The following is a 10161-nucleotide window of genomic DNA, read 5'->3' on the forward strand; positions in this document are numbered from 1 at the left end:
TAAAGCATATTCCAATCTGATATAAATACTGCTCCTAATTTCTACCTCAAGTTTAAACTTGACAAGGACTTAATACTTTTGAGGACATGAGGAGTTCACCTGCTGATATTGTGAGATATATTGCCTACTGCTAAGAGCCAACTAGCATATTTCCTTCTTAACTTTCCTTTTTACATACTGAAAACTATTCACTGTGGATAAGGAGAGCTTGCAGAATTTAATTTAATATCTTTCACATTGATTCTGTTATTTCTTGTTTTCTTTTTTGTTTGGTTTTGGTTTTCTAAAAGAGAGTTGCTTAATCTAGACTCTCAGTCCTAGACTCAAGCGTTGTGCCTGTTTTGACTTCCTAGGTAGTTACAGTTAACACTACCATCAATTATATGGCATAAAACATTTAAATTTATAAACTAAAGTTTTTCCAGTGGAAATCTTAGTATTTTTGCAGAATTAAGTGAGTAAACACACAAAGTATTAGACAAGCAGTTCCTTTTTCTATTTTGTATACTTCAGCTGCTTTTATGAGCTAAAACTTACATTCAAAAACTATATTTTCATCTAGGAAATGCACATTTGAAATTATTTCTTTAGTTAAAGTTATGCATTTTCACTATATGAGGAAATTCCATTCTTCCCCCAATGATATCATTTGTCTATTGTAGACACACCTACAGTCTTGTGAGTATGTTTATGTTAACACACCTGAATTTCTTGAGGTAGATGGGTATATAAGTGACAAAATAAGAGGAACTAGAAGTGGACAATGGTCATGTAAATAACTGCTTCCCTTGTCATCAGAGAAAAGTAAGGCAAAAAACTATTCTATGTGATTTCCAGCACAGAAGTCACAATGAAAGCCCTGGGGTGTAATAACCACACATTAACAACACTGTTGACAAGGATATAGGGAGATGGCGACTTTATAAATTCCATTTGGTAAAAACCAAGTACACGTCCAGGACAGGCTCCAAAGCTACAGAGAAACCCAATCTCAAAAACAAACAAACAAAACAAAATAAAACAAACTACAAACTCAACTAAACTAAAAACCAAGCACACGGAGAACTATTTGTATTCGCCTAAACTAGTTAAGTAAGTACATGTAAAACTTCAGTGGTGCGTGGGTAGCAAAGGGAGACTGGAGAAAAGCAAGCTATGATTTCAACTTGTTCTATCTATGGTCTGAATGAGTCTAATCCTTAAGTTCACTGCATCACCAGTCACCTGTTTTTGCAAATGAAAACTCCTCTGCAGCTCTGCCAGGCTCAGCCCCACAGCAGGGCTATGCTGGAGCACAGCCGCAGGTTTGGGTGTGGGCTGCAGGTGCCTGGAGAGCACTGTGCACTTGCTGCACAGAAGTAGGTGCCTGAGTCTCCAGGCTGAGAATCTCTGATGTGCAAGGAGAGCTGTTTATCACTTTTCCTGAAGAAGACTGTGAATCGTCCATCTTCCTTTTTGTTTGACACTGAACGTATGTCCATCAGTAATGCAGGGCCTTCACCAGGAAACTGCCGGTACCATGGGAAGTAGTCAAATGCGCTGTTCTCATAAGTGCAGTTTAGAACTGAAGTCTCTCCTTCCAAGACTGACAGAGATTGGGGGCTTTGTTTCACCTGCTGCTGGTCAGGTTTCTCCTGCTGGCCACTCACCCCTGTGTAGAGAAATAACAGTTGTCATTAGGTTTCCTTGTATGTCCTACCTGATTATGGTTTCATTATTCATGATTTTGTCTGGTTCCCCAGTTATTTCATGCCTCCAAATTAATCCTGTATTCTGGAGATTCTCTTCCATGACTTACAGGCTAGGTGAAGCGTTAAGACTAATAATGACACTTTCAGGATCTTGTCCATTCTTCCTAGAAGCTTGTGTAGTACTCTGGTGGCCTTTTATCTCTCTCAGAACACAGACTCCAACTTCACAGGGACTTAGTACTTTCAACAGGCTCCGCCTCTTACAAACACTTTGTCTAAAGCTAACTCTGATGTAGGAAGCACTTCCCCATTTTGCCCAAATTCATTATCACTGAAAATGCAGACATTGATAATCAGAAATCTCTTTATTGTAATCCTACTAAATACAGTGATGGTGGAAATGTGGGCTCATCTTGCCACCAAGAATATCATTGTGGATTTTCTGAAATATACAAAGAAAGGAAAAAAAGACAAGAGAAAAAGAGAAAGAAAGGAAAAGAAAAAAGAAAAGAAAGGAAAGAAGGGAAGAAAAGAAAAGAAGAAAAAAGAAAAAGAAAACCAATGATTCATTTAAGATCAGGAACAGACATTTATCCGGGAGAACTGAGGTCATCATATAAGAGAGACACTTGCATATGCGTGTTCATGACAGCACCATTCAAAACTGCCAAGATGCAGATGCAGCCTAGGTACCACCTGTCAACTGATGAATGCAGAAAATACTGTACCTGAAACAACAGAGAAATATTCAGCCACCGGGAATAATGAACTGGCGCCATCTATAGAAAAATGGTGGTATTGAAGGACATCATGTAAAGCAAAATAAAGCAGACATCTAGAGACAAGTGACACCTATGTGTTCTCATATGTGAAAGCTAATAAAAAGAAGGAAAAAGGAAACTAAAGATGATCTGAAAATAGAAGTTATACAAATGAGTAAGGGAGAGGGGATGGGGAAGGGAGAGGACAACAGAGGGGGAGGCAAGACGACTATGAGGAAATCATTGCAAATGCATACACTAAAATTCTACAACAAACCCACTGTCATGTACGATAATTGTGTGCTGATGATTATGGCAGTTATATAATTAAAGGAAGGATCGATTTAAATTTTTCTTTATTCTATAAGCGTATATACACACATATATAAAAAGTTAAAATGCATTTATGATGGGACAAGAATACATCTATCAGATACCACGGGCTAACAAATAAAAATGCCCATACCAGGAATGAGTTACCTCTTCTGGTGTTTGAATTAGTTTGCTTTTTATTGCTAAGATAAATAAATATAATGGACAGAAGCAACTGAGGGAGGAAATCATTTGTTTGGTTTACATTTCTGATCATATTCCATCACTGAAGTAAGCCAGTCAGGAATTTAAGCTGGAACAGTGGTAAGAAACATACATGAAAGATACTTACTGGCTTGCTCCTCGCTGCTTGCTCATCTTGTTTTGGTTGCTGTTTCTATTTTATTTTATTTTAAACTTTTTATTCATTTTACATACCAATCACAGTTTCCTCTACCTCCTCTCTTCCCATTTCCTCCCCCAAATCCATTCTATATCCTTTCCATCCACTCCTCAGAAATAATAAGGCCTCCCATAAGGAGTCAACAAAGCCTGCCATTATCAAGTTGAAGAAGGACCAACCTCCCCCCCCCCCCCCCCCGCATCAAGGCTGAGTAAGGCATTCTGCCATAAGGAGTGGGTTCCAAAAAGTCAGATTATACACCAGGAGCAGATCCTGGTCCCATCACTAGGGGCCATATAAGCAGACCAATCTACATAATTCTCATCCACATGCAGAAGTCCTAGGTCAGTCACATGCAGGCTTCTTATACAACCCAGAACCTTCTCCCCAGACATGATATTGTCCACAGAGAGACTAGAGCCTCCAATATAAATTGTTAATGAAGAATATGTCCACAAACATGCCCACAAAGAAGTATGACAAATAACATCATTTGACTGAGGTTCCTTTCTTCTCGGAATCTCTAGTTTGTGTCAAGCTGACAAGAATTAACCACAACTGACTCCTTGTTAACCTGAAACATAAAAACAGTGTTATTTAACCATGATCTTCCCTTTCTTGTTGATTCGCAAGATCTCATTTTAGTATCACAATATAAACTCCAGTACAACTTTTAAATAGCTATTTTTTCTTATTTACACAATGGAATAGCAGTCTTCTGTTAAAAAATGAAATCATAAAATTTGCTGACAAATGGATGTAACTAGTAAAGACCATCCTGAGTGAGCTAACCCATACCCATAAAGACAAATATGGTATGTAATCACTTATAAGTGGGTATTAGCAGTAGAGTAAATGATAATCATGCTAGAATCTACAGACCCAGAGAAGCTATGTAACAAGGAAGGATCAAGGGGGTACCTATGAACCTCACAGTGAGGGGGAAACAGAATAGACATTGCCAGTGGAGAGATGCAGGAATCCAGAGGAGGGGTTGGGATGGGAACAGGATAAATCAAGTGGAGGGACCACTTGGATAGACAAATGTCATCTGGAGGAGGGCATCTCTGAGATGAGTTAGAAACCTAGCACAATGGAAACTCCCAGGATTCTATGAGGAGGAGCCACACCTTCATCTGCTCTGAAGCAGCACTGGTCCTCTGTGGATGAATAAGGTCTTCACACTGAACATTGTCCTGAGGTTAGAAGCCTACATCTTGAAGAAACAAAGGCATCAAATCTTTCTCGGGTGTAATATTGTTGATATGGAATTGATTGTGTTTATGTTGAGATCAGCTATAGCATAGTTTTCTCTCTTCCCCCTTCCAGTCTTTTCTCCATGCATCCTCATGATTTCCTATCATTCTAGTGTACCTAAACTACTTCATTCTGGAGAATGAGAGAGGCCATTCATAAGACAAAAGGAAATAACATTGCTGGTTATTTACAATGAAGCTTATTAAATTGGGAAATGTTTGGATTTCACGTGAGTTATATTTTATTGACCCCTAATAGACTGTACACATGCCAATTATTAAACCATAAAGTTTATCTTTCTTTCACTCAATTTTATCATTTATTTTATTTTTTCAATTATAATGTAGTCATATCAATCCTTCCTTCCAAAACTTCCTATCTTTCTCTCCTTGATCTCTTTAAACTTTATAACCTCTTCTCTCTTTAATGGTTGTTACACATGCAAATATATAAAAACATATTTATTTATAACTATAAATAAGACATGCAAATTTATATAATGTTGCTTCTATGCATGTTTTCAGGGGTGACCAGTAAGTATTGGATAATCAATTGGTACACTCTTCTCTGGGAATAACTATGTCTCCTCCCATATCAGCATTGCCTAGCTTCCAGCAGCTCATGAGCTAGAATTGATGTTTTCTGCACTTACTATATGAACCTTAACATGTCTATTGTTTTCTTTTCAGCTCATGTTTAGATAATAATGTTAGTGAGTCATCATGAGTGTGGCTTCTGACATGCTCAGGAGTCACAATTTCACAGCCAACTCCCTGACACCCTGGCCCTTATAGTATTTTCTCCCCTCTTCTTTAGTATTTACTGAGTCTTAAGTTCAGGAGTTATATTGTAGACATATCTGTAATGACCAGACTCCACTACTCTGCTTTGTTACTCTTTGTGTTTTCTACAATGACCTCCATCTGCTTGTAAACTCATGGATCATGGAAGACAGCCCACAACCACCACTTACTAATCCAGCACAGTCACTAACTACATCCTAATCATTCATCCTTACCACATACTCATTCCTTTGCACAGGGTCTGCTCAATTGGCTCATTTTAGAATGAATCATTCATTTTTCATTGAGTTGTAAACTTTTTAGATATTCCCTTTAAGCCTATTTGAACAAGATATATGTTTGAGCATTTTCTCATAGTTGGTGTTCTCTTTATTTTCCTAAGGACATTAAGATCTCTGTCTAGAAAAACTTCAAAGCAATTATGAGTAAAATTAAATATTTGAAAAGGTAACTTAAAATAATAAATTAGAAATTTAAATACCTTCAATATTTTCAATGTCTTCTATAAATTCAATAAAATTGCACTAAAACACCAAACACAATTTTTTTAACTGATGAATTGAATGGAGACCAGTGCACTGTGGGTGGCACTGTTCTGTGGGAAAGTGACCTGGATCTTATTAGGAAACTAGATAAGTGTGAGCCTGAGAGAACTAATCTCCTATTTGAGTTACTGACTGAATTACCACCAATGATGAACTATAAACTGGAAGTGAAAGCTAAATAAATACTTCCACCTTCTAAGTTGCTTTTTCTTAGAGAGCTATATCACAGCAACAGAAAGGAATCTAGAGCACCCAGCTCTCTGTACATTATGAATCCTCTATATATTGATGTTCTTGCTGTTGCTGCAGTTCATTTTCTCATCACAACCCTGGCCCTATCCACAGCAAGTTACCTGACATTGGTTCAGTCCTCTCTTCAGCTTCTCTGTTAGTTCTAAGGTGGACATTTATGCATCAGGATAGAGTGCATATTGAGAAGTTGAAGACTTAAATCCTTAACTTACATGGCCAAAAGTTTACCTGAGGTTAAAATTCAAAACTCTGGTTATACCAAAAAAGGGATATTAAGTCAAGCAGATGTTCTACAGTGGAATTCTAATCTCTTATGACAGGGGAAGGCCACACCCACCCAGCTGAAGGTTTGTGTACTGGCTGCAGGTGTGTGGAAAGCACTGTGGATTCACAGCACAGAAATAAGTGCCCGAGTCTGTGCTCTGAGAGGAGGAAATATGCAAAAAGCTCTGACGTGCCTTGCTGACTGTTGTGGAGTTCAGTCTTCCACTCTGTTTTGTTCCAGAAGGATTGGAAAATAGACTGATGAGGTGTCCCCCAGGACTTTGATAAAACCACTGCATTTGGTATATATTGGTGGAAAAGTTGCATTGCAGCTCTGTGCTCTCTCCCTCCTGTAGAACCAAAGACACAGGACTCTGCTTCACTTGTTGCCCTTTCACCCCTGAATAGAAACAGAGAAAGAGACACAGATGCTGATTAATGTAGTGTCTATAAAACTCTGAACACACCCCCATGTTCTTTGAAAAAGTGGGAGCTCCACAGAACCCCACAGCTGCTTTCCCACCCCTCCATGTGCTGAACAGAATCCTCTCTGTCCCCTGAATGTGGACAGCCAGACTCACAACAAATCTGAGTGCACAGCAGCCTAAGCAGAGAGCACAGCAGCCTCTTCATTGTGCTTGTCTGGATGATGGAGACAGAAGCAAGTAACCAACACCTAGACTGTGGTGTCAGGATGTCCCTCCTCCTTCACCAGTCAACTCCACCCAGGAAGCCTGCCAGGTCAAACACTGCTGAGTTCCCTCCCAGCCTTCTAAGCCTGAAGCTCTTACCCAACCAGACCTGGCTGAGAGTCTGGGTGGAGCACAGTGGGAGGGGGTGTGGCATATTTTGAGACGACCCTAAATTTATAGGCAGTGTGGTTGAACTTTGAGGAAAAAGAGGATTTATTTCCTCTTAATGAGAAAATGTCCCAACTGTATATCAAGTGAGTGGAGAACATTAAAAAAAAAGGAACAACTAAACAATCATGCCAGGAAACAGTTGAATGTTCTGAGAAAGAATCTTTATTGGCTAGGCTGTGGTGGCACATACCTTTAATCCCAGCACTCGGAAGGCAAGGCAGGTGGAGCTCTGTGAGTTCGAGGCCAGCCTGGTCTGCAAAGTGAGTTTCAGGAAAGTCATGGTTACACACTGTCTCAAAACAATCCCCCAGCCTGAAAAGAACCTTTATTAAGTAAAGAGAGAGGCCCTCCAATCATGCAAAATAAAAATCATCTAGCTGTTTTTTAATGATTTCCTAATCTTGGAATAGATAAAATATGTTTTATGCCAAATACATCATTATAAAATTATCTCATACACTCTAAGGGAAGAGAAATTTTGTTGGACCTCAGAAAAGAATTATTAACATGACTTAAGGTTCCTTAAGACTTCAGCCTGCTCTCCCAGAGTGTACTCAGCCTGTTTATTTAACCTTCTTTTAAAAGAACAGTGTAACAACCAACCTTGCTTACTGTGGGTTCCACTGTAACAAAGTTATATAACCTAAATTAATGCATAGGTTTAATCCTAAATTCTGCATACTTCTTGCATATGTTATGGTAGTAATTGCTAGAAACAGCAAACATAGGTTGAAATCAATCTTATAGAATATCTGCCACACATCTACACATTAGAGTACTACTCAGTGGTTAAAAAAAAAAGGACATCTTAACTTTTGCATGCATTACTATCCTGAGTAAGATAACCCAGACCCAAAAATATGAATATGGCATGTACTCACTCATTAGTGGATACTAGCCATAAACAAAAGACATTGAGCCTATAGTTCATGATCCTAGAGAAGCTAAGTAATAAATTGAACCCAAAGAAAAACATATATAGATCCACCTGGAAATTGAAAGCAGACAAGATTGCCTGACAAAATTTGGGAGCATTGGGGCAGGCGGGTAGAAGGAAGGGGAGAAGGGGAAGAGTGGTTTAGGAGGTCCTTCTGTATTTGTGTTGATTTAATTGGTTAATAAAGAAACTGCTTTGGGCCTGGTGATAGGGAAGAACTTAGGTAGGTGGAGAAGACAGAACTGAATTCTGGAAGGAAGAAAGCAGAGTCGGAGATCTGCCATAGAGATCCCAGGTCAGACATGTTAAATCTTTCCTGGTAAGCCACGACCTCGTGGTAAACACAGATTAATAGAAATGGGTTAAATCAAGATGTGAGAGTTAGCCAATAGGAGGCTAAAGCTAATGGCCAAGCAGTGCTTTAATTAATACAGTTTCTGCATGATTATTTTGGGTATAAGCTAGCTGGGCAGCCATAATAAGGGCTCCCGCTCTCCATACAACAGAAGAGGAGGGGAGAAGGGGAGGGTTTGGGAGAACTTGAAGGAATGGGATAGTTGAGATGGAGGAAGGACAAATATGAGAGCAAGGAAAGAGATATTTTGATTGAGGGAGCCATTTTGGGGTTAGCAAGAAACCTGGCTCTAAAAACATTCCCAGGAATCAACAAGGATGACCCCAGCTAAGACCCTAAGCAATAGAGGAGAGGGTGCCTGAAATGGCCTTGCCCTGTAATCAGACTGATGATTATCTTAAATATCACCATAGCACCTTCATCCAACAACAGATGGAAACAGAGGCAGAGACACACATTGGAGCACTGGACTAAGCTCCCAAGGTTCAGTTGAAGAGTAGAAGGAGGGATAGTATGAGCAAGTAAGTCAAGACCATGAGGGGTTCACCCACTGAGACAATTTGCCTGAGCTAATGGGAGCTCACCAACTCCAACTGGACTGGGAGTAAATGAGAATGACACCAAACTAGTCCCTCTGAATGTGATTGACAGTTGGGGCAGACTGAGGGCCCAATGACAATGGCACTGGAATTTGTCTCTACTGGCCTTTTGGGACCCTATTCTCTTTGGATATATACCTTGCTCAACCTGAAAGTAGTGGGGGAGGGCCTTGGACTTTTCACAGGGCAGGGTGTCTTCGTGGGGGGAAGGGTATGTGGAGGGAGTGAGAGGGGAGTGAGAGGGGAGTGAGAGGAGGGGAGTAAGTGGGAATTTGGACTGGTAGTTTTTAAAGTAATAAAATAAAATAACAATAACAATAATAATAATAAATACCTGCCACAAATGTTAAAGACATTATATAGAGTGTTTAGTAATGCTTGTTTGCTTATTATCTGGACCATTTGGTGTCAGCTGGAATCAATGACTTATTTTTTTGTACAACTCTGTTAAAGATTTATGTAAACTCCCCCATTCCTTTCCCATGTGATGATTTCTGTGCTGTTCAATATATATATATATATATATATATATATATATATTAGAGTCTTTTGTTGGAAACAAACCTACACAGATACAGAAACAAACAACACAAGAGAGCATTCAGGGAGACACAGTTTTAGACACAGACAACAGACAAATGCAGGCATACTATGGAAGTCATGGTAAGGAGAAACAGAATTCAAATCCAGGCTTAGTCTCAAATTAAACCAAAGGGAGTATTTTTTAACATCTTTTTCTTAAAATGACACTGGAACATTTTGGGTACTCTGAGGCTATCATTAATTTATTCAAACAAAGGTAATGTTTATTTTAATAGACATTCCCATTATAACAAAGGTTTGGGATAAATTTGTTTGATTATTAAATGACCACGTAAGAAGGACGTGGATTGAAGAAGCTAAGGTAGTCGTGCTGCATTTGAGTGACAGGGGCAGCAGAGCTGCTGTACTTTTGTACATGGTGAATACAATGGACAATGCACTCAAGTTCACAGCAATGAGGAACACATTTTAAAGGATTCATCATAAAGTTTACTGTTTGAGAAATGAGACTTGTAATGAAAAGTAAACACACATCTCAAAAAAAAATCCAGCCCCAACTTTACACCATCTCAGCCC

At 39.1% G+C, this 10161-nt stretch overlaps 1 gene segment (V, D, J or C); it reads right to left on the reverse strand.

Moving 5' to 3' along the window:
* Positions 1 to 1135: 1135 nt before the first annotated feature.
* Positions 1136 to 1884, reverse strand: LOC126493882 (T cell receptor alpha variable 23/delta variable 6-like). The segment is given in 2 exon segments: positions 1136 to 1651; positions 1799 to 1884. Coding segments are annotated over 2 exon segments (438 nt in total).
* Positions 1885 to 10161: the final 8277 nt, after the last annotated feature.

This window comes from Alexandromys fortis, unplaced genomic scaffold (genome assembly GCF_014885135.2).
Source record: "Alexandromys fortis isolate MF-2015 unplaced genomic scaffold, M_Fortis_MF-2015_v1.1 scaffold_347, whole genome shotgun sequence".
Classification (NCBI taxonomy): Eukaryota; Metazoa; Chordata; class Mammalia; order Rodentia; family Cricetidae; genus Alexandromys; species Alexandromys fortis.